Source organism: Pomacea canaliculata, linkage group LG13 (assembly GCF_003073045.1).
Source record: "Pomacea canaliculata isolate SZHN2017 linkage group LG13, ASM307304v1, whole genome shotgun sequence".
NCBI classification, from domain to species: domain Eukaryota; kingdom Metazoa; phylum Mollusca; class Gastropoda; order Architaenioglossa; family Ampullariidae; genus Pomacea; species Pomacea canaliculata.
The window spans coordinates 7,435,769-7,460,623 of record NC_037602.1 but is presented as its reverse complement, the minus strand read 5'-3'; the positions used below and the strand labels follow the sequence as shown (position 1 = coordinate 7,460,623).

At 42.7% G+C, this 24,855-nt stretch overlaps 1 protein-coding gene across 16 annotated transcripts in view; it reads left to right on the top strand.

Moving 5' to 3' along the window:
* Nucleotides 1-137: 137 nt before the first annotated feature.
* LOC112553940 (heterogeneous nuclear ribonucleoprotein K-like) overlaps nucleotides 138-24,855 on the top strand; it is a 47,474-nt gene continuing 22,756 nt past the window's right edge. For 2 of the 16 annotated variants that reach the window (XM_025221443.1, XM_025221442.1), the window contains exons 1-5: nucleotides 138-240; nucleotides 3,315-3,344; nucleotides 16,174-16,325; nucleotides 19,774-19,881; nucleotides 20,749-20,784. In XM_025221443.1, coding sequence (XP_025077228.1) covers nucleotides 16,178-16,325; nucleotides 19,774-19,881; nucleotides 20,749-20,784 — 292 coding nt within the window. In that variant the 5' untranslated portion in view covers nucleotides 138-240; nucleotides 3,315-3,344; nucleotides 16,174-16,177. Of the gene's footprint in view, nucleotides 241-3,314; nucleotides 3,345-16,173; nucleotides 16,468-19,773; nucleotides 19,882-20,748; nucleotides 20,785-24,855 lie in introns of those variants that run through there. The other 14 variants (XM_025221445.1, XM_025221453.1, XM_025221446.1 and 11 more) reach the window with 14 other exon arrangements.

Here is a 24,855-nt window from a genome sequence, read left to right as displayed (position 1 = left end):
TTTATTTTTATTTTTTTAATAATTACGTTTATATAAAGTTTTGTTGAAAAAGAATCTTTTTTCTCATTATTAAAAAAACATCGTGCTACAGAGTAATTTAAAGCTCGTTTAATAAATTCATTACTTTTTTCCCCTTTATTCTCGTTGCTGCGGGCTTATAAGGTAGCCATTTTCTTTCTCATCGATGCAAATGAAAATCGACCCAAAAGTTACAAAAAGTGGTGATCCCGTCCTTGTGTGGTAAGATTAATATTGATTGCAGATGATGATTTGTTCTATTGTAATATAAGTAAGCAATCTAACGTCTAGTCGTCCATTCATAGTTAAATGTGCTATAAATGTTTTGAAGCTCAGGCTACTACGGTTAACCCACGCTAACTCCTGACTGGTAAGACGTCACGCTACCATTCCTAAATCAATTTATTTTTGATGGACACGAACCGGAAAGTAAGAAAATGATGTGCTGTCTAAAATCTAAGTTAAATTGTAATGATTTTGAATTTATATCATTGGTAAATTCCATTTCGCGATTTGCAATCGAAATGTAACAAGTACAAGACGCGGCAAATGAAAAAAAAAAAATCAAAATGGAGGTCGCTTTAGAAGTTGGCGGAAGATATCTAGGAACTAAATAATCAACAGTTAAAAACTGTGTCTCACATAGTACATCAAATTTTCTTAAACCTGATCTTGGATTGTTAAGAGGTATTAATGTGTTTTACATTCAAAAATTGCGAAGTAGACAGCTCAATTGCGGTATGACTACTTGCCATTTAATAGAAACTTCGTTCAAATTTACGTGTTTTAGGAGGTATTAGTGTCATTTCACGAAACAGTAGGCGTTGGCTGTTGGAAGGACTATGTTGCTAGGACATGTTTGCTTGTTTTTTTTTTAAAAATTGCGGGTAGGGAGGATGTGGTCATAATTTTATGGAAAAAAGCGGCGCGCGAGGTTGTTCGGCACAACTACAAAGTGCTTTTAATTAAAAACGCTTCAGAAACTATTTGTTTGGAAGGTATATGTGTACATGTTTGCTGATGTAGTTACTTTTTTAAACTGTTATATAAGTGACTGAAATTAGATAATTTTGTAGGGTTTTATATCGCCCATTCACACATCATTCATAGTACATATAGTATTAGTCCTTGTGAAAGATGAAAGGCAGAGCTATATATAGCTGAAATTTTAATTGGCAGATAGATAGGAAGATTCTGTCACCCAAGGAGTGCATGTTTAAGTAATAATATAAATTTATTAAAATTGAAAAATAGAGGGGAAAGCAAACACTATTTTTATTAAAACCATGGTGCTATGTTTTGTTAGCAGTATTTGTATGAAGTAAAACAGTGTTCCAGGTAGTGACAGTTTTCATCTTGTGAAAGAACACGTAGGTTTTTTGGTACTTGATGCATACTTGTTGGTAAATTGTAACGCAACTTGTGTTTAGGGGGGACGTGTTAGACAATTTCCTGAACTAGTTGATCATGAGGCTTTCATAACTATAAATCCACAGATGTACAAAGTGGGTAGGAAAAACTGTTGTAATATTTGGCATGGGAATACAGCTATTGTGTGATTGAATGAAAAAGTGACTTCCAAAGAAATGTTATGGGATGTTTACTAGTGGTGGGGGGGGGGGAGTAGAAACTGCATACATGATTTGACCTACAGCTTTACAAACACTCATCACAGTTGATGTTGCCATACCTTTCACTGGTTCTGTCGTCACTGCTGATCACACCTGTGCACCACTCAACAGCTAAAATATCTCGTTATCGTTTAGATCAATAATGCAGAGATGGATCCAGGGGAAATCACTCTGCCAAGCTTGCAGAAGTCTGGGTATGGGCGTGGCAGAGTGCACTGAGTCACATTACCTGGAGCATGGTGTGGGGTCCATGGTTGAAATCATTGATTTTTGTTGGAAAACAAGCTAGCCTTCTTTGTGAGCTGCCAGCCATTCCTGGAAAGAGTTGTGCCCAGAATTGATTAAGTTGGATAAGACAGTAGTAATGAATTATGCATCATTGCCAGAAAATTGGTCTAAATGCCACCTGTGAGCATGTTTTAAGAGAAATTTAAGATATCTGAACAAAAAGTTTGCTTCACTTGGCTTGTCTGCAAGTTTGTAGCGGTTGTCAGAAACAGCATAAACAATTTTCTCTGGTTAGAAACAAAATTCCTTTTTTGTTGGCATTTTTAAATCTAAGCTACAGCACTTAAGTTTATGTTCTGTGTTTTGCTTAGGAGAAAAGCTTTGAAAAGTTGGTCATTAGATGTACTGGAAAAACTGATAATGTTTAAAACTGGTTCTACACTTTATATTGAGCTGTAGCTTGGCTGTCTGGCATTTGACACAGTGACAGAACTCCCACTCTACACAATGCAGTTTGCAAAATTTCCTGTTATTGCAAACAGCTGCCTTTGGGTTGATGTAAGATACTAGCCCAACCATGCTCCAAGTCTAAATTTTTCAGAATGTTGAAGCTTTATAAGATCAAAGCATGTCAAGCTCATGCATGCACACATGCAGTGCTACTTGCCTTTGGCAGAAGAATGTGCTCATTCATTATTGACAGGTGATCAGCCCTGTAACTAGAGCAACCTCTTCATGAAATCTTTTCTTCTTTGCCAAGCTATTCTTCGTTGGAGAACTCAAGATGTTTCATATTGTAAACAGACTTTAAAAACTTTTTGGGAGAAAAATGCAGACCAGTTATTAGTGCTTTTGTAGGTGTTTAGTTACATGCAAATTATGCGTTGATTACAAATTAAAATCTATTCTCAAATGCTATCTCCACCTTAAACAGTCTGCAGGGTTAAACAATCGAAACTGGGCTTCTATTTAGTAGTATGAGAAGTAGGTCATGCCATATAGCTCTGTTTTTGTTTAATTTATATAATTCTGAGTTATGTTTGCTGATTGATTTATGTCAGTTGCTGCAAATAATTGATGAAGTGAGCGTAACACTCATGTGAATTTTGTTTGACATTTGTGAAGCACATGAGTCATTTCAAACAGTTTTCAGGAAATGGGAAACATGATCATGTTTTCTGTTTCAAAACACTTAAAGAGCTTGCATAAAGGGAGCTGTTGAATTCCTGTGCAAGATTCAATGTGGAAAGGAATTGTGCCCATATATTTGAAATGGTTTTGTCGTTACTGATTTAACTGGGTTGCCTGACCATTGCAGATCAATGAAAATCAAGCCTTTATTTTTAGTTCATTGTTTCTTTGTTAAAAATCAGAATTTTGAGCATCTCAAAAGAAATAACAAAGGATAATCTTAATAAAGTGCATACTTTTTTACAGGTCCAGTTAAGAGGAAATCTGGTGTTAAAGGTAAAGAGACTTATTTGTACATAGCTATTTTAAAATGGATTTTAATATAACATGTTTTTCTGTTATTTTAAGGACATTCTATAATGATTGTTTTATTTGTTTTAAAAAAAAATTAAAATGGTCAGTATAAATGACAAACCTGTAGTAGTACTGCAGTGTTAGAAAAAAAAAGCAACATTTGGCCTGTTTGCATTTCAATTTCAAAGTAAAAAAACTACTTTAGTTAAACAGGAAATGTTGCAACCATTATTAACTTCTGAAAGACAGGCTTGTGTTCAGTCTAGCAATCTTATTTGTCTTTTATCACATTTGGATTATTTTGACTTAGTAAATTCTTGAACTTTGCTTGCTATCAATGAAGAGATTTCCTGTTTACCTTGGGAAAAAAATGTAGGCTTGTTTTGGGACAAGTGTGTGCCCATCTAGATAAAGTTGCAAAAATTGGTTAGGTGATTAGGAATGGAATGTAGTAGCATGTTTAAACAAGCATTTTGTATAGCAATAAACAGGTGATTTATTTTGTGGAGGGTATTTTTTGTATTCATGATCTTCACTACATAGTCCAGCCATGAGCTAAAGTATCTACAGCATTTCAGCTGCACTTCTAGTGTAGACATGGTTGTCTTTAAATAGCTGGAAATACTGACCTACTCCTAAAACACTTAGTAAGATTGCAGTTCATTCAAATGTTTCTCAGAACGTAACATTATTTGGTTGTGTTGATATTTCTTGCAAATTTAGGCACAACTTGGCCAAACAGGATTTAACAAGATGTTTGACAGATTTTAACAGTCTCTTCTCAAGGAAACTTATTGTGTGTTTAAAACTATGAAAATTGTTTCTTTCCATATTTTTTGTGAAAACTTGGCTTTGTTGTTATCTTTTATTAATGTTAAGCATGCTTGTTGACATAGTAAAGAGAAAATTTCTGGTTTATTCACGTTGCTTTTGATGATTAGCATTTAGAGATAAAATATAAGCAGCTGAAATACATCACAGTTTTATTATCTGTTAGATGCAGCGGCACTAGACAAAAAATATAGTAATTTGCAAAAAAAAAAAGGCAGAATATTTCTAGTGAATTTTTCCAAGATAGTCCATTTACTGTCAGTTTAGGATATAAGGCAGATGACAAGAGTGGGTAACTGGTAAGTGGCTGTAAAAAGCGCTTAAACAGTTTTTCTTCTGTAGTCCAAACAAGGATGGTTGTGCGTAGAAGAATAGTTTGGTGCATTTTTATGTGATCGATTTTTAGATAAATGTTAAAACCCAAACAAAGGGGTCGTTCTGTTTCAACAAAGAGCGGCTGATGTAATGGCATTGCTCTTGGCAACATTGATGTTGGCGTATTGGAGACGCGGGACAATAGGAAGAGGTTACGTGCTCGTGTTACGGGGTAGTTTGCTTCCTTTCAGTCAGCTTCGGAGACGACAGTGGCTGGTGGTGTGGGATTTGGGGTGGTGGGAATAAAAAGATAAAGGAAGCGAGTTTTCGGCAGTGTCGATACCCCTTTGCAAGTGTTGCGAGATGGCGGTGGGTATCGTAGCTGAAGATTTAAAAAAAAAAAAACCTTCCCCCGCTCCCTCCAGTCCCAACTCCGATTGTCGACTTGCCTGCCTTTAGTACCTACTGTCGTGTGCAAATCTGTTGGAATGTCATTAATGGCTGGTAAAGGAGGGTGTTTTGTATTTAATAACCATAACGATTTGCGCCATGGGTGGTACCGTTTTTCACGAAGAGACCGGCGTACAAAGCAGGCATCTTCGTCTTCCTTTGGCCGTGATATAGAAACTTCTGGAGAAAGATGGGTTAAGGTTTACATGTGTAAAGGACAACAGTAAAGCCGCAATGCCAGGACTGGTAAGAAGGTATAAAGTAAAAAGCCGTATCCATCATCTTGAGGACGAACATTCCTCAGACCACGATAAGAGGAGATTGTGCATAACAAGCTAACGGATAAAGAGCAAACTGAACAGCGATCTCGCGCTCTTCGAGTGACCAGCGTCAGGGTGGTGGGGAAGGGGGGTCATTCTGGGTAGATGAACATCCGGTTAGAACCGCACCTTATGGTGCGACGACTGTCCCCATCCCTTAGCTTTTGCTGGGTGCACGATTTATCTTCGGTCTTGGGATTAGGAGGCAGCGTGAGAAGTAAGCGGCGGACATGGATGGTTAATGGCAACGTGTGGTTGGGATGGTGGTGTTCAGTGGGGGCGGAAGGGTGGGCTTGGCGTCCTCGCTGCTACAGCCTGCCAACAGGCGCTGATTAAAGAAAGCCCCCGGACTGCTAGCATCGACCCGCTTCTGCGCTTCTGTCGCCATGACGCTAAAAGACAACCTGGTTCCAGCTCACCGGTTCTGCATAGGTGGATGGTGGTGGACGGCTGAATGTGTGTGTAGGGGGGTTGTCTCAAGGGATGGGTAGTTAACGGGTAGCTCAAGATTGTAGATGGGGGCGGGGTTGGTGACATGACAGTACTTCGGATGTTGTGACTTCAAGTACTCGGAAAGAATGAACAGAGTAGGTGCAAGGAAGTGTTAAGATAATGTATTCTGTGTTTGGCCAGGTATTGTTCGGACCTTACCATGGCAACTTCCAACACAAGCATTGTATCCAAAGCACTTTTTGTGTGTGTGTGTCGCTGCGCTTTGCTTCTTTTTCATTGACTGTGCCCCTTGTGGCTAAATCAAACCCGGCTCGACTCATGGCATCCATGAACTTTATATATAACGCTTCTTGAAACCTTCCAGTGTATTCTATCTTATCAGAGGCTCCTTGTATAAAGGAATCTTTTTCAGGACAGAGAAGAGTATTATCAACAGACCTCTGTAGTTATTTAGTCGAGTATTCTTACCATCGATTACTTGAACTAAGGGTGGTGTGACTGCAGTCATAGAAGTGTGGGAAAACATGAACTAAAAAGGACCCATTGTATTATAGCTGCCTCAAATGGACCAAGTAACTTGTTTTATCCACCACCACTTCAGTGCGAGTGCAATGCACTGTAATTCCGGGTATATTGTTTGAATATAAAATGGGAGCTATTTAAGAAGAAAATTTGAATTTTTTTACAAGGAAACCATTGTTACCTGTACTTTTTTTTCAAGACCGCCAGTTTATTTTTTTTCCGGATTTTGAAGGAACATCCAAAATCATGACTAATTAACAGACGGCGAACCTATTTGTTCAAAGTCAGTAGACCAACATGGAGTTTCTTCAAAAATTACGTTGATTAATGCCTAGGAATGGGAACTTCAATATAAACTTATGTACTTGTAAATTTTCATCCCTTTGTGCTTTGTTTTTAGACAAGCTGTTTGTATTAAGTCTATAAACACTAGCAAAAAAAAATCCCAAAAGATAATAACAAATTTCATTTCTATAGTTTGAAAATGTTCAGACACTTGGCATAAGTACAAGTCGATACTGATATGTATCTACTTTGGTTCCCATAGTAGAGGCTTGAAGACCAGGGGGTATTTAATCATTCAAAACAAGAATGAAATAGTAGTTTAGAACCCAGATTGACCAGATCTATGTGTGTGCTGCCTCGTGAAATTGAAAAAAAAAACTTTTTGGTGCTCAGAAGACAGGCTTGGGCACAAAAGGTGCAGTTTGTTGGAATACTCAGAGGCGGGCATAGGGGCACTAGGGACCTGTTTAAACATGTCAAAACTTGTACGAACACAGCAAAAGCAGCAAATGATGTGATTACAAACGGGAGTCTGGGGAATCGGGTCGCTTGATCGTTAGAAAAGAGTGGGCGGGAATGAGAAATAATTGTCACGCTGTCGTCGCCCAGTCATGCCGGTCACCTTGGGATTTCCCCCCATTTAACTGACTGAAGCCATCTTAATCAAGTCCGCCTAGTAAAAGCGTAGAGAACTCAAACCTTCAGTTCAAAATTTTCACTTTCGTTTTTATGCTCAGGGTTTTATTTGAATTTGAGTTTTTCTTAAATTATGACTACTTAAAATTGTGGCGACGTTTGACCATTTTAGGAGAGTTTGCAAATTATTTTACACATATTGCTCAGTTTCAATTTATTTGGAAAACACAAATGATAAGAAAAGTAAAAGTTGATTCAGACAGCTTAAACTGTTCAATTGCAGGCCGCTTGGAGCTTTCTAGGTAATGTCTGTCAGGCAAAAACTAAGATTTCTGCGTTAGTAGGTTTGTATATCTAGCAGATGTACTCATCCTTCGGCTTTATAATCAGTTTTCGGGGTTATAATCAGTCGCAGTAACGTGCTGTAACCGGTCTCTGTCGACGCGTGACAGCTGGAGTTTTCTTCCAGGTGTCTATCCCACGTTTTTTTGCCATGTCGTAAGGTACGAAAAGGCTAACGACAGGTCAGGCAAATTTCTCTGGAGGAAAGGGCTAGTCGGAAGGCCTCATCCAATCCTCACCAGCTTGTTCCCTAGAACTTTTCTTCTGTCGGCTAATCATGCTGAGATACTGGCAACACGTCTGTGCTATGCAAGTGAATTCACAAGGTTTGCAATTTCTCAGCACTTAAGACGTAAACGTCGTTCTTTAAGACCTCTGTCGTCTCGGGCTAGCATAGGTGAGCGGATGTTAATATTACGTCTATTTCGCCGTTACTGCTCAGAGTGGGAATAAAATGATATCGGCGCCGCTGGCGGTCTTTATTATTAGTAGTATTGTTATTGTCATCATTGTTGCACTCTGGTTTTGGGCGGGTAGCTTGCTTGTTTACGCCGGTCGTCAGGACAGCCTCGGGCTGATGATGCAGGGGCTGATGGGCCGCGGTGAAAGTTTGATCACGGCACGCGGTTTGTGGCGGTAACTGCATGCAATCTAGCGTAGTGAAAAATTCATCAGTCGCCAACGTGGCGGCCTCGGTTTGGTGCGCGAGGACCCAACGAGCTTGACTTGAACCGGAAGTCGGTCCCGGCCGTCCGTAATTAAATAAGGTGAGCAATGATTTAAACATAAAACCTTTTAATGCCATGCTTTTACAGCGTTTTTTTAGGGACATGGTTACGTTGTGTTCTATGGGTTTCTAAACGGTTTGTGTGTAGGTAGCTGTCATAAATGATGTGGGCACGGAAGTTGTAATTTATTGAAGCTGAAGCATAAGTTGTACGATACTGACGTGTGAAGGCTCAGCCATTAGTTAAGTGAAACGTTTTAGTGGACTGTCTTCTCATTTATGTGACATCTTCGTTTTTAATGCTAAATTAAGGAAGACTACTTATATTTTAACTATTACGGAGCCTCCCTACACATGAAGTGGTGGGTGGAATCTCCATAGCAAGAAGCATGCAGTGTTTCGTTATGCTTTTAACCGAAGAATATATGCATACTCGCGAGTTCAGTTCACTGACATTAGTATGTCATGTGATTGTAATATGTAGTGCTTGTGAACTCGCTCGCTTTCTTGACGGCGATCGTACCACGGCAGAAACACCGTTAAAGCACGTTACGTGCTCTAGTTATGTTGTGCAGGTGGGACGAGCGCCTGAGTCGGCGATGCTTGTTGAGGCTCCGGCTCGCGCGGTCGAGATACAGTCGACTTTTTTCCCGAGGTGGTGCACGAGGACCAATCGATCAGTGATGCGTGTCGCGGTTGTGCAGCCCGCTGAGTGGCGCGCGAAGGTTCGGCCGTCTCACGTGATGAGCTATAACCACTCCGCAGGCTTCCGTCAGGCGACGGCGGCGGCCACGCCTTTCCACATGCCACGTGTCAATGCTGCCACCCACCCACCCTCTTTTTTTCCCCTCCATGCCAGACCCCGATCCCCCGCTTATCAGACGCAATCTTAATGCCAACCGATTTTTTTTTTCACTTGCAGGAAACTGGAAGTTCGCTTGTCCTTAACATGGACAATACATCATCTTTGCTAAATGGGTGTCTGTATTTTTGTATCCCAGTGTACCCCCCACTAAACATTCGCGAAAGCCTGTTTCGACTCGCGAATTGGCGCGTGTTCACCCGTTGCATCCTTGGGCATTCGTACGTGCCAGTTTGCCACCTGCCTTTCTCGATCTGTTATTTCCGCTGCTTTTGGCCGCAGTGGAAGGCGTGTTTCCTTACTGAACTTCGTAAGATTGGGCTATTTTAATGACCATCGGATTCACTGTTTATCGTGCCCTTTAAACTGTAGCGTTTTGACGTTTAAACAGCAATTAGGATTGAATCACAACAAATGAGGCAACAAGAAGTGGCTTACAAAGGGCTGTGGCGCTGCGGGTAGTTTTGCGTCTGGGTAAGGAGGTCGGCGCATACAAGGCACGCCCCAGAAAGGTTGGGGGCGGGGGAGGGGTGGGAGGAAAATCTGTTCTTGGTGCTCGTCACTGAGTTAAATCGATGTAGGCCATGTTCGTAAAGTGCTGCGACTTTTTTTCAAGCGTGTCTTGGTATATCATCCTAGACATCCTCATTATCATGCTCCTTTTTTATTTTTCAATCTACAGCATCATGGGGTTGCTATATTGCTCTTCACTGCTCTCGTTACTATTGTCGTTAGATGTCTCTGTGTCGGGGTGGTGGAGCGGACGGTACTGGTGGGTTAGGGCTATAGCTGCTGGTGGCAGAGTCGGTGGTGGTGAAAGATTCTGGAAGAGGAGCTATTTGACATCTGTGTCTTGAAGTGAGAAGTTGATATAGTCTTACGCGAGTTGATCGATGTTATGATGGCAGTGGTGCGGGCGTGTCGTATTTCGTCCAAACTATTCCCCTAGGAGGATGTAGTGCACTGCATCTACTCCGAGCACATTGAACATGCTCCTGTTAGGCAGGCCAGAACAGCGCGCCGTGGGTCATCATATCGTTTATCTTTTCGCTTATCATTCCGTCTCGTTACCCTCTCCACCCACCCTCCAATTTCCTATCCTTGCCGGCGATGGCAATTAGCTGGTAAGTAGCGGGGAGCTGGCAGGAGCGCGCTGGGCGTGCGGCGTGATTCTCTTCCACAAAGCAAGTTTCTTAGGCCCACCTGGTACGCGTCATTCGCTCGGTTGCCATCGCGGAGATATTCAATAATCTCTTCCTGATGACTGCCCGGCTGTACAACTCGGTTTCCAGGGCAACGCTTCAAATTGCCCGCGTTCGGCGAGACGCCACCTGATCGTGAGCGGCGCCAGACGCCGCTAGGCTGGTGCGGCGCTCGGGTGCCAAACGGCGGCAACAACAGCAGCAACAGGAGCAAGATCGGACCACCTTCGGTAGTTGTGGCCGCAGGAGCATACACAGCCTTGTTGACCTGGGACCACGACCATCCAGCCGATCAAAGTGACTGAGTTGGGGGTATTCTACCTGTCTCATCCACATCGTCCACTCTCTCCTCAGCTCATCGCAGTGTCTTCTACGACTGGAAACCCGGTAAATGAATGTCAGTGATTAGATTTAACCATCCCGCCGCCGCCACCTCCCTCCCCATCCTTATCCCCATTAACTTTTCTGCCATGGCAGTGTCCCTAGTATTGCATCCCTGCCTGAGGATTTCCTTTTTGGAAATAGTATACAATGCCTGTGCTTTTGCACTTGGCGGGAGAGTCGTACGCTTGCCGAGAGTGGAAACGAATAACCATTGTGTCTCTAATGGAGCCGTCGGAAAATTTGTGCTGATTCATTATCGGCTCATCAGGTGATGCCGTATGGTGCTTTGGGAGTGAGTGAAGGCGACATACTTTATGTCCTAGAGCTATGAATGAGCTTTACTGGGAGGACTCTTTATGGATTATCGGTGTGTTTGGCAAAACATCTTTTTATGCCCCCACCCCCACCCCAATACCTAAGAACATTTGCTGGTATGCAGAAGTGCAAACTTCCAGGTTTTAAATAGATCAGGGAGCTTTACAGCATTTTTGTGAAACGCACAGCACAACTCACTATTCTATTGCAAGAAGATCCCTACTTCCACCTACCCACCTCTTAGTGCTGAGGATTGTAGGGTTTCTTAGTGACTGGCATCAGTCTCGACTCTACTGGTACCTATAACAACAGTGTTGGTTTACACTCGGTACCGAAGGGACGAACCCTATCATACCTTCATGATGCTGCTTTCTTCCTCCGCCGTCATCGCGGACAACGACAGGTTGGTGCAAACAGCTGTCAGGAGGAGCTTAGACTCTCCCGTTTCCTTTGTGTTGCTTACAAGGCATGTGCAGAAAATGCTGTAGAAAGTGGCTTGCCGATAGAGGTATGGATCGTCTGGTGAAAGGTAATGTTGGTCCAGGTAAACACAGGACTGCTACAAAGTACAGAACATAGGGCGGGGGTTCAAAGTTTCCTCTGTTTGTGGCTGGATTTGATTATCGGCGGCATGTCGACGCTCGGCAGTGGGATGGGCTCGTTCTTATGGTCAGTTGGGAAGGACAAAAGATTGGCAGTGTCCTTGTACTCCGAACCATTTACGCTTATGCGCAGCGAGCTTTAGATCAAGATGGTGGGTGGGGACATTCTGCGGGAGGAGACAAAACTAGAGCAGGCAATCGTTATTTGTTGTGCACGTGTTCCGCAAAGAACTTCCCCCCTCCATCCCCCGACCCGTAAGTGAATAGAGAATATACAGAACCTCGATCTTCGTTTTCTGTGCGCTAGATAAAGGGGTGGTGGGAGGGGAACGATTACTGGCTTTGAACGTGCACATATTTGCAAATGGCAGCATTGCTTTATCTGTTGTAGAAGCATTGCTGCTGAAGGCAGTAGCGGTATGCAAATGCATAACTGCGTTTTTTTGTGTGTTAATCACCGGAGGTTTTGTTCCTAGAGAAAGGCAAATTTTATCAGTTACTCACACTGTCTCGGTGGAGACGTGGTGTTTACTGAGCTTTAATGTTAGATCAAGAGTAGATGTCGGAAGTAAGTGCTTTGTCTACTCTTTTCCCTCTCTCCATCGTCACACTTGCCCGTGCGTTTTTGTTTGTTTGTATTTTTTTTTTTTGGGGGGGGGGGGGTTAATATGCTTGATGAAGTTAAAGTGCCGTGGAAATAACAGCTCGGACCACTGCAGTTTGTCAAAAAAAATTCCACCTTGTTATTTAAAATCAATAAATTAGAACCTCGGATATGCGAGTAGGATAGTTGTAAGAGACGCTGGTTTGGCGATTAAAGTGACAGTACCCGTTGCTACTTTTGACGATGGACTGCATGGATATTGCTTCATCCGTCATCTGTTTGGTGCCCTTTGGCCTGCTTTGCATGACTGAAAACACGATTCCTAGAGCAATTGATCGATTATCGGCGACAGGGAGGTAGGGGGCGGGAAAGGAAACGACCGTTGGTGGGGAAGGTGGGGTGCCGGTGGGTTAAGTTTCTAGGATCAATCATAGCCGACTCGGGTAGAAAGCGGTAATCGATGCCTTCCACCCGCCAGGAGAAGGGGCAACAAAGGGGTGCCCGGTCCAAGTTTCCAAGTCGAAGCCGTCACAAATGCGAATTCGCTATTGTCTCCGACCGTGCGGTCTAGATTATTTATGAGCCTTTGAACTGGCTTTGTGTGGCGCCTAGATCAGCTCCGGCCCCCAGGACCCGGAGTAGATGGGCAGTATCGTGGTATAGGGGTGAGGAAAGAGTGTGTGTGACAACTGGGGGAGGGGGTTTGGGGAGGGAAGGACGTGAGCAGAATATCCTGCGTGATTCGTCATAAGTAGAGAAACTGCTTTCGTTTTCGGCACTGCTGCGAAATGATATGGGTGCCATAGCAAAATCAAATACACCACGAACTTGTATTACTGAACTGCTGGCAGACGATTTTTTCCCCCCAGTTTACTACTAAAACGAGGAAGGTGTGTACAAAGCTTCCGGTTTGGTCACACTCATTGTTTAGGCTCGCCGAGACTTACAGCGGAGAACTTCGCAAGAGCTAAGCGTGAGTCTCGGCAGACAGACAGCAATCCACCTATACACGTCCGTGCATACACCGCCTCGACTGCCACGTTTTAATTGCGCGTGCGAACTAATATTTAATAATATAATCCGTCGTGTATGGTATACATTTTCGTATCCATCCACAGATAATTATAACCTGCAGTCGACATTTGTCTACAAACGTACGAACGCACTACCACCTTTTTTTTTTTTACTGGCCTGCTCTGTGCGTTCCATTCCAGCTGCCTTTTTTTTTTTTACAACCAAACTGAAGTTTGTGTTTCAGTAATGTTGTTTTGAAGTTATAATGTCTTTCATCCACTTGATCTGAGCAGCGCGACGTGCTGCAGCATAGACTGCGTACGAAGGTGAAACTGTTGAGCCGACCATGGCGTTGATACCCGGCTGACAAAGTGAGAGCGATTGTGAAATATATTTAGTCATGGTCATTGCGAAAATTTTGGACGTGTACTTCACGTACACCTTTCGTAAGCTGAAGAACACGTTTTCTGTAGTCAGGTGCACTATAGCGTCAGTATCGCTGGCACCCGTTAAGGTCATCTAAAAGAGCAGCAACCTTCAGTGCATAAACGTCGCTTTCTTTTTGGATGAGATAGGGGCTGCTTGGTGCCTAAAAATGTAATGTAAGACTGGCAGACTTTCAAAAAGAGTGAAGGTTGAGAAATGTTTAGGCAAAAGGAAATGGCGGTGAGTTGGGCTGATTGATGTTGACGTTCTTAATCGTGTCCTATTAAAACTTTAGGCCGAAAAGTAAAATGTTCAATTTCTTAAAATACCATTTCAAAGATTGGAGGCGGTTAAGAAGGGTGCCAACTTGTCAAGTGACGTTACAAGTACTGATTAGGCATGAGAGATTTGTACACATCCTTTCATAGAAATGAAACCAGTGTTCCGCACTCATTCCGTTTGTTTTAAAGTAGGACTTATCCAAGTATGTCTTTCCCTTAAATAATCCATTTCTGGATGTCATCTACCCACCGTTCTGCTCCGCTGTTGCTGCTACATAAAGACGTTAAATTTGTGAGCTCAACTTTTTTAAAGAAAAAAAGAAACGCCTCAAAGATAACTGAACACAAAGTCAACAGCCAACGCGTCGTTTTAAGAGCTTGTTCACTCTTTTAGTACTAATCGCTTTGCGCGTATGAATGAAACTTCCAGTCCCGCCATAGGTTTCCTCAATGAAGCTGTGACAAGCATGCCTTACCAGAACCATAGCTATGCCTCAGGCCTACGGCAATGTCCCCGGCAATGCTGCTGTTGATCACGCGTAACCAGCTTGGCCGTTTGTAGCAAGATAAGTCATTTCGATCGGGTGCTAGGTGCAGGCTATATATATATACCTTGCCGTCGGATTTTCAAGCCGAACTTAGTGGCTTTTTTGGCTGTAGCTGCAACTAATGGGAATAGCTTCGCGCGTTCGAGGGATGGTTGATTTCGATTGATCTTCGGGTAGGTAGCGAATAGTTTAGGATAATTGGACCGTGGGAAGGTACGTCCCTACCCTCCGTCTTAGATCTACCCCATACCTTTTCATCCCTGGCGGTGAAACCGAAAAACAGTACCTTGGTCCTTACAAGTGTGCTTGCGCATTCTGCGTCTCAGTGAAACTGCAGTCATGTTAATGGAAGGGTCAATAGAGGCAGATCCAGAAACCTCTAAAGCAATCGATTTCCTTTAACCGTATGAACATTAAATTTAAATGGGCGAGTGTTTGCCGTTTTCTCTGAGTACATAATGGAGGGCCTTCTGGCGGACATTGTCTGAGCCGCTTGCCCGTGCCGCAAGACAATGCCCCAATGGTCGGACGGCACGGGCCGCGATAAAGGGAGAACGTCTTGACAATATTTTGACACAGATCTAGGCGCGGATGCGCGGGAGGCAGGAGGGGGTTTCTCCCTTCCCTCCACTTCTACCTGTTTCCTCCCCACTTCTTGGTCAACACGGCGCTTGCATCATTGATCATCGATACCTGCGAAAGATGATAGCAGACACAGCCCAGGGTCAGGTTGGGCTAAGGTGCATGTAAGGTGGGGGTGGATGATGATGGTGGTGGTGGTGGTAGATGCTGGGATAGATCAAGTCCATTTAACATTTTGCTATAGCCTTTTTGACCACAGGTACAAATGCTCTTTTAACGCTCTTTGTGTGTGTGTGTGTGGGGGGTGATTTAAAGCTGAAGCTGCCAGGCATCAATTTCTCGGAGACCGATGTATTGCACGGGATACACATTTGAATAGACAGTAATAGTGATATTGAGAGACAATATGTTCATTGCATAAGTAGTGATAGGTTGTCGCGAATGAATGGAATAGTAAACCTTGATGAACTGGGCAGAATTTGTACAAAATGTATACATGGGGATGAAAGGAGCAGACTAGACCCACGTTGCCATAGTGAAAGTTCTTGTTGATCTTGTTCGTGACGATCGACACGTCAATCGGTTATCTCCAGCTTCAGTTCCCTTTCCCTCCCTTAGACGTCCTCTCTTTCCCCGCTACTGTAAGTTGTTTCTGTCGGCAGGATAGAACGTGCATATAAGCGGACTGTGCGTCCATTCCAGTTTAGTGGAAGATGATGAAAAGCAGCATTCTAGGAAGATGCATCCGGTTAGAAAATACACCTCCAAGCCGCATGCAACTGCTTTGTGTTTCTGTTTCCACTCGAGCACTTGCGTGCACATGTACGTGCGTGGGCAAGTGTGTGTGTGTGCGCGCGCGCGAGGATTTAGAGGACTGCTTTGACAGAAGCCGGGTGGAAATGGCAAAAGGGTTTGCAGGATATTGATCTGCAGCATGGTCCCGTGTCACCAGCCATAAGAAATACCACCCAACTCTCTCTTTCTCACTTCTGTTCACCCGCCCCTTGTTGCTACCCGTAAACGCTAGTGGCTCCACATAGCTGCGCACCGCGCGTGTTTCTCCGTTGCTATGCACTAACATGCACGTGTTTTTCCTCCCACCTTTCGCAGGTGCATGTTCAGACCTGAAGTCCTGAGCCTGCAGATCCGGCAGCTTGCTTCCCTCCTTTCCACCCGAGAAAACGAGAAGGCACCCCTGACAACCCCCATCCCCCCGTCGGCTGCTGCGGCCCCAACAAGATCGGACGTGATCTCCGTGCAAGGTTAGAAGATTTTGCAGGCCCATCCGCGCAGCGGCCAGCAAGCACAGCACCTGAATCCCCTACCCGTGAGCAGAAAGTGTGTCATACAAATCGCTACAGGCGAGCATCATGGCCGATCACGATGACATGGACAGTGTAGAAGGTAGGAACACTGGCGGCCAGCAGGCTGCCAGAGCCCTCCCTTCTTAGCCACACGCACGCACACACAGATACATAAACATGCGCGCACACGCACACACAGTGCATTCTTTGGGCGCCCAGCTGTGCATGCATAAGGTTTTAGCTTTGTCCAGTAGGTGGTCACCGCCACTGATATGTTCCTCAGATTTCTCGTTGGTACGAAAACATAGTATGCCGAAATGGGAGTGAGTAATATAATAGACAAAAAGAGTAGAAATGAAGAAAAAGAAGGATGGCGTTGCACACGCCTTCTGCTCATATTTTTTTTAACCAACAGGGGAAAATGGATGCCTAGGGTTAATAAAAGTTCGTGTGTTTTTATAGTCTTATGCTGTCCTTTTATCATTGCATCTTTTGCACACAATACCAGCATGAATTTATACACACAGGGAAATGCACACATGGAGAATATATTTTGATACAAAAATAGTAGGTGCTTTATTTAGGGGTAGTCAGATAAAGCTGTTAGAAAATTGTTCTTAAAATGTTTGAATATTTTTGTTCATGTCAGATCTTTATGAATGGTATATTTGAAATAGCTAACAATTGTCTTAAGAATTCGTAAAGTATAATGCAGTAATGCCAAAAATAAGCAAAGCTAGGGTTCAGAATGTTTGAAGGCTTGGTCCTTCTGGAGAGTTTTGACAGGCATATTAGAGGAGTCTGGTTTTGAAGAGGTGGCTAATGGCCGTGTTTAGGTGGGAAGTTAGCATTTCGGGTTTGAAAAAAAACAACCTATGAAACAAGTGATACATGTGTGTATAGAGGCAACTGTCTGGTGCATAGTTAATAGAACCGCGGGCGATTAGCGGCCCTTTAGGGTTGTCCATAGACCGACGTGGGATGCCTGAGCGGGATGAGCTTGCAATTTACGGCTGCATCCCTTATGGGTTTTAGAGAAAAAAGGTTGAAAGAAGATACCCCGGAGTGTGTGGATTGGGTTGGAAGGAGGGAGATTCCTCGTACCCGCAGTTACAGTTTTTCATTTTCCCCCTAGCATTTTTAAAGACCTTATGTTATCAGTTGCAATTTTGATTTCTGGTAGTTGAGACACTGGTTAACTGGCTGTTAAGCTGTTGATTCAGGACAGAATTTTAAAGAGCAAAAGCCAGAAAAATAACCTAACCTTTACCCTCTGCTCACTTGGGACATTACCACTTTTTTTAAAAAACAAACTTGTGGTAGGTGGCATGAAGAGAATTAGAAAAACGGTCTACCCTGTGACAACATTCATTCGCTGTAGCCATTGTTTCAAGAATGCAATCTTGTAATCAGTGCAAATATGTAGCATTTGGGATGACTGGATACTGTGTGACAGGTTAAATATGTTTTAATGCACTTTCCTCCTTTTACTATGTTTTACAAACTGGAATGTTTTCAGGACTTTTTGTATAATTTTGTAATACATTTTTGCTACATTTTTGAAATTTTGAGCATGTGAAAGAAGTTGCATAATTGGGCCAAATGATTTAGATCTGTGATACATAAAAGCAGTGATGTAGTTTATTCAGCATTTTTGTGGGGGATCCTCAACCAGAATGAGAAAAGTTCTGTTACACAAAGAACAGTTTGTAGGCAAGACTTTCATAGATAACATCCATTTCACTTTTTTTTAAAATAAAGAATGGCATCCAAAAAATTTGTGGGTTAGAAACAAAGTGATCATGTATAGTCAGCCAGTTAGTGTTTGTGTCCCTTCATTTAGCGTTAAAATTTTTGTGGTTATGTTATGCCCAAATTCTTTATTTGCCCAGGAGAAGTGGATCTGGTTTAACGTGTTGACACCATCTTAATCTTACATGACATTACCGTCTAGGGTAAATGGGTTGTTGATAGCTGAAAGATGGGCTAGTGTAAAGAATGCTCTGTTGATTAAACTATAGGCTTAATTGTTCCTGCCTAGACACTGGACCTGTTAGCGTGAATATGTTCATTTCTCTGAAAATAAAAGATAAAATAGTAACCAGTGTGGCAGGAAGAAGATTAAGCCTTAACGACCTTCTTGAGTTTTTGAAATACATCTGCATCATCAACAACTTGAGTAATATATATATTTAAAAAAACTGAGTATATGTGCTGTTAACTGCTTGAAAGTCTTCAAGATCTTATCTTGACTGCATAACAAACAAACAAAACCCCTAAAAAAACCTGACCTTATGTTTCTTGACTGATATCGTTAATAAGAGCATCACTGTCATGCTTAGTGTGTTTTTTACCTTCTGCAAGATGCCAAGCTTTCCATTACCTGGGCGTTGAAGTAGTGAAGTATCCAGGATGTAAAACCTTTTAATCTTGTATTTGTTAGGTAATTATTCAGTTTCTTGTTTGTTGGATCAGTTTTTCAAAATAGTCATTAGCCCTTGCTTTAGTCCTGTATATATATATATGAACTCTAGCAACTTAGTTTTTTAGGCAAACCACCTAAAGCGCCCAAGCCCGGCGCATTGCTTTAGCATACCTCGTTCCTAGTACCGTGGCCTTCTACATGTAGCCATTATTAAGACAAGTGGCTTAAAGATCCCTGATCCTACTGGAACCCTTGTTCGTCAGAGCCATTTTACGTTAAGAGTAAGATTCCGTTTTTTCGCCCTACTTTGAACGTTCAGGGAAGAACTCTTTAGACCAAAGGCCAAAAAAGAAAAGCGGACTACAATTGAAAAGCGCCCTTTGATTACCTCAGTTCTCCAAATCCTTAACTGTTGTGTCTGATACAAGAATGACTTTAGCGTGACATTGCATAGGTAAGTTGTAAAAACAAGTGAAGGGTAGGTTGGGAGAGATGTCATTTGGTAGGGGGCGATTAATAAGTTTCTTTTTGTGATAAACTGTCAGTGAAGTTTTGGAACTGGCCCTACATTAAACATAAGTCTCGTCAGTGAAAATTGCGCAATTCTATACTGTAATACATAATTTTGTTGTACAGCAAATCTCGACAAAGCTTCCCTTTAATTTTTCCCAGTTTTCTTTCAAATTTATTTTACAATTTTTTTTTTTTTTTTTGATCTGTTGATATTCAGATTTTCAAATTCAAGCCTTCAAGGTTTGGACATTGTCCTTTATCGTCCATTCCTGCTATTCTCTGATTACAAATAAAAGTATTGCATATGGGGTGGAGGGAACCCACTTATGCCACTAAGCTTAGTTCTTTAAACCAATTTCTCTCTTGTCTTTTACTGTACACATATACACATAAAATGCCTAGTTTTAAATAGAGAGTCATTCTATGTTGAGTAAGTAGTTACTGAGGAGTGTGAATCCATTGTTGCAGACGAGCTGAATAACAGCAGTGACAGCGAAGGTACTGTACCATGTACGAGGAGAGTGTTTGATGGTCAGGACCAGTGTTTCCCATCGGGTAGAAACGTCCGTAAATCACGTAAGAGATATGCAAATCATGTATTGAAAGTATACTACAGGGTCTTAAAAATGTAAAAAAAATAAAAAATAAGATGATAGGTCACGTCGCATTATACATTTTGTATTATGAAAGCTAATATTTTCGTTCATTTGTTGCTGTCAGATGTCATCGACCAGCTCGCCATGCACAAAAGTAAGGCACGAATAAAGCAGCAATCAAGCTCATGACATATTAACACGTATAAATTGATGTGATTTTTTTGTGATTACACCACAATAATTTTATCTGGGGATTGTGAAAATCCACAATTTTTAGGGGGGTCCGAAAATCTCTTGCATTTCATAGATGGGAAACACTGGTCAGGACGGGTGTGCACAAGGCTGTGTCGCCCCAGTCCCAGCCTCTTGAGGGTCGCTTCCCACCGCAGAGAGGCGCTGTGCAGTTTGGGAGTAAATCGCAAACGTCCCGTAGTTTACGCTGACGTGGTAAAAAATTAACGTCGTCGAAACTATTAAAATTTTTTGGTGAATTTCACTCTTTCTCACCTTCGCCTTTTATAACGTTAAGTCGTCATCACTTTAAATGGCCGACTGTTTTGTCGCTCAAGAGGCTGGCACTAGGGCTGTGGGGCTGGCTGGTGCTGATAAGTCCTGGTGGAAGTTTATGTGCACGCAACCACAGGTATTTCAGTAACCTGTGTGCTCCTCACTTTTTTCTTTTCTTTCTTCACTGCCATCTTTTCTGTCAAACCTTTTTTTCATTTCTCCTCTCCCCCGACTCCTTTCATTTCTGCGAAGAGCTTGACTGCGTGACAGCTTTAGTGTCTTTCCAACGTCTTGAGATTTGAGAAAATTCAGTGACAGAAGTTTTGTCTTTTGTAAACAGGATCTGCTGAAAGGTCTAAAGCCCGGATGTTGAGCGGTACGCATCTTGCAATGCCTTTTACATCCTTTTTTTTTTTTTTTTTTTTTTTTTTATAAACAATTTTCGCTTCAAATCTTCGTCAGCTGTGTAATTCCTTACCACTTTCGATTTTGCTGTGAAACAGCGTTAATCCACCCGGAAAAATGTAAATGAACTTTGCCATGTTTTCGATTAGAAAAAAAAATAAGCATTTTGAAGTTTAATGTTAACTTAGAGAACTAAAATATAAGTAGAAAGTTCAGAAGACGATGGAAAAATGCACACGTGGAAAGCTCTCCAGGAATTGTTTACTAGCGCCAGGATTTCAAATTTGACCCTAGCTGAAGTACAGTCACAGAACATTTCCGGAAGGCAAAGGAAGGAGTGCGAAAGGGAGAGATGGCCTACGCCATGTATGGTGGAGGGGGAGAAAAGGAAATACCAGCATGACTTTGGCACCACCATCTTTTGGTTCATTCTTATTTTGTTTAAGATAGTATATTTTGTTAAGATAACACTTTTTGTTAAATTCTTCCTTCCTCGTTTTTCCTTAACCCTTGTATTTCACTGGTATCCTCACGTTTTTCTTACCCATAGCAGTCTTAATTAGGCTGTTCAAACTTCTAATTTTTCCTTGCTACCATTTGTTAGATGCTAGCGTTAAAATTTAAAATAACTTGGGGTTCCAGTGTAAAGTTTGTCTTACAGACACAAATTAACGTTTGTTTGGATAAAGTGGCGTAAAAAGCCAAATACTGATTTCGGTGAAGTGAGTTTTAAAGCTCCGCCGCCATTTTATCGATACTGTATTATCTAGCGATGTGTGTGTGTGTGAGAGAGAAAGCATGTATGTTGATAACACCATGTGAGAGCTGAGAATTGCAGTTACTGCTTGGCATTATGTTTATAGTTTGTATTCACAAGAACATCAAGTATTCTTATATTCTAGTAGATTCGCTTTGCTGTTTGCTTAGATTTTCAGTCTCCGTTCCATTGTCCCGCCTAGTGCTTTGTGCCTGCAGTTTTTTTGGTTGCACCTTCTGTTTGCTTGTCTGCTTTATGGCCTGCGCTCACCCTCTCCCCTCTTTCTCTCTACTCTCACATTACCTGTGTTAGCGCTTTGAGCAACAACATCCGCATCAGCAGTTAACTTTAGCCGAGCACGACTCGTGTTCAATAGGAATATAACTGCAACAAGTTGCCGCGAATGACCAGACACGTAGACGACAAAGGCAACTGAATGTACTGATGCTCGCTTTTGTGAGAGTTGGAATTCCATCCGCTTGCAGCAAACAAGCAGCGTGGGAGACAACGCCGTTTTTTTATTATTATTATTCTACTGTTGATGGTGACTCCCGTGGGAGCTTGCAAGCGGGGTTGCCGTCTTTTGTTAAAAAGAATCGTTTGTGACAGTTTGGACATTAAGCAAAAGTGATCTCGGCTGTCAGCTGTCCGCGTGATCAGCTGTCATGTGGGGTGCACCTTTACGCTTAGTTTGTTTTGCTTTTTTTGTTTTGCTTTTTGTTGTTTTTGCAGACCATCTTGTCCGAGGTCGCTTTTGGCTATTGAGGACGTTTAAACGCATCCGTGGCGGCCCGTGCGAATGCTTTGACCTAGCATTTACGTTAGGCTTGTGCTTCCGCGTCATCAGCGAGTTACAGCTGCGCATGTCGCGGCGTGCATGTCGTTTGTAAACAAATGAACTCGACTGAAATTTTTGTACTTCTAGCAGGGCGCCATAAGTCATGATGGCACGAAAATGGGAATGGTCAGCAGCGCATTGTAGAACATTTTGTAAGTCACACTTTGTGGCAGCAGACAGAAGAACTACGGTTAGACGACTGCAGAGTCATTCATTGATTTGGTGATTTGTATTCGAGTTCCCTGAGAAGGCAAGTTTATGCGACATCGAGTACTTGCCTTGAGATGTAGGTTGATTTCTCGCTTGCTGTTTTCAGAAACGTCCGTAGATTTTTTTTTTCGGTCTGTTTTTTCTTTCTTTCTTTTTTTTTTCTTCTTTCTTTCATTTGAAAGTTGCACCAAATTGGAATAGGGAGACTGACAAGTGTAGCTTAGTAACTATTTCGGAGTCGTAACAATTCGGTCCAACCACGAACTTGTATTACTGGACTGCTGGCAGACGATTTTTTTTTCCAGTCAATTACTGAAACGAGGCAGTTGTTAAAAAACTTCCGGTTTAGTCACATTCTTTGGTTAGGCTCGCCGTGACTAACAGCGGAGATTTTCGCAACAGGCTAAGCGTTGGTCTTGGCAGACAGACAGCAATCCACCTATACACGTCCATAGTCCAACTCCTGAAGCTGTCCGATTACGTGACTATCTAGTGAGGCGAAACATTTAGACAGTTATTTTTTTTTTTTTTTGGACAGATTACCGAATACTTGAGTGAACGTTAATTTTTATATATGTGTGTTTGTGTGCCTAATTGCATAAACGTCTAGTTTCGCTGCCAGACATAATTTGCCCCCAGAAGGTTAAGGGTTAAAGGATACTCTATGTATGGTGGTAACGATGGTGGTTGGGGAAAGAAAATGGCGATACATGCGCACTTGAGAAGTGTGTTGCATTTGATTTTTCGTTAAAATGTATGTACGTTTAAGTGTGCTTGTAGCTCTCTCTGATTAGGATCAGTTGCCAGAAACATACATCGCGTATCTAGACGTCCTTGCAGCTGTTTGACTCGCAGTTCTCGTCACATCATATTTGTCCTGCTCATCTACTTTGCCCTTTAAACCATTTTGGAGTGTAGCAAAGTAGTGCTTTTGCAAAATCACACAGTTAATATTTCTCTCGCTCCTAACTCATCACGTTTTAAAGAAATGGGGTCTGATTGGTCGGCTGCAACGCAATTAGGACTTGCGGCCCACACGACTTCCAATTAGGGAGGGAAGGGACGAGGAAATATTTTTAATAATTCACCCGTGATTTGAATGTGCCCTTCTGCAGCCGTGCATGCCGAGGCTTCATTATTGTCTGTTGTGGTAGAACTCGTGGGGTGGATATGCAGCGTCGTGCTTTTGTACCTACAGAGTGCGCTGCTGCAGGAGGTGGCTCGCGTGTTACGTCCGTCGGGTGACGGTTACTGGTGCCCCCTTCCCAAGCGGGTTATTTTTGTGTGGTGCTTGCTTGTGCCTGTGGAAGTTCTCTTTTAGTGATCACAGAAATTAGCCTATATGACAGCTGGAAGATCAGTTCTTGAACACTCATCTGAAGTCGACAAAAAGCGGCTTACCGAGCCTTGCCAAAAGTTGCATGCAATCTCTTCGTTTCTGCCCATGTGGAGATGACTATACTGGCTGTAGTAAAGTCATAACAAAAGAAAACCTTAAGCGTGTAGAACGAGCGATCGTTTATTATGCTTGCATTTGTATTGCTATTGCGTTGTGACTGTGGCAGCTAGCGACAAGTTAGGTCAAGATCAGCTTCTACCGCAAACGAAGATAAGTCATCTGTGGTGTGTGGTACGTATTTTCACCGACTGAGCGGCAGCAGCAGTTGAACAAGCTGTTCGCGACCTACGCATTATCTGTAGCGCAGTAGTCGATCATCCGACACCATTCCAGACTGGTTCCGACATCGTGTTCTCTTTGAATTTGCCGATCTTTTCTCCCAACTACCGCTGCCCCCTCCCTACCTTTTAGTGGCTAGTCTCCTGCATGCATATAATATACAGCACTGAAGTGGCGAGTCTTTATCCGAGCACGTATATCACCACGGAAACCTCGTGACCTGGTTAGACGATACTGGTCATGGTTGGGTTAGGTTTTAAGGGGTGGTTCGTGTACAGGAAGGGATCATGCTAAGGGTTCAGTTGACCCGGGCGGGCGTGATAGGTCTGATGCCAGACTTGGAAGAGCGTGCCGGAACACATTGCTGCAGAGAAGATGGGACAGGCACGGACCTGTGACCCGTTAATGTGGGTTTTCCCGTCGCTGAAATCTCCAACCGAGGCATCGTTTACAGCCAACTGCTTAATGGCGCCCATCGGGGTCTGTAGCAGCCGTCGTCGTTAGAAACGACAGATGCATGGATGGATGTCTGGGTGCCTGCTACCTGCCCATGTATGGC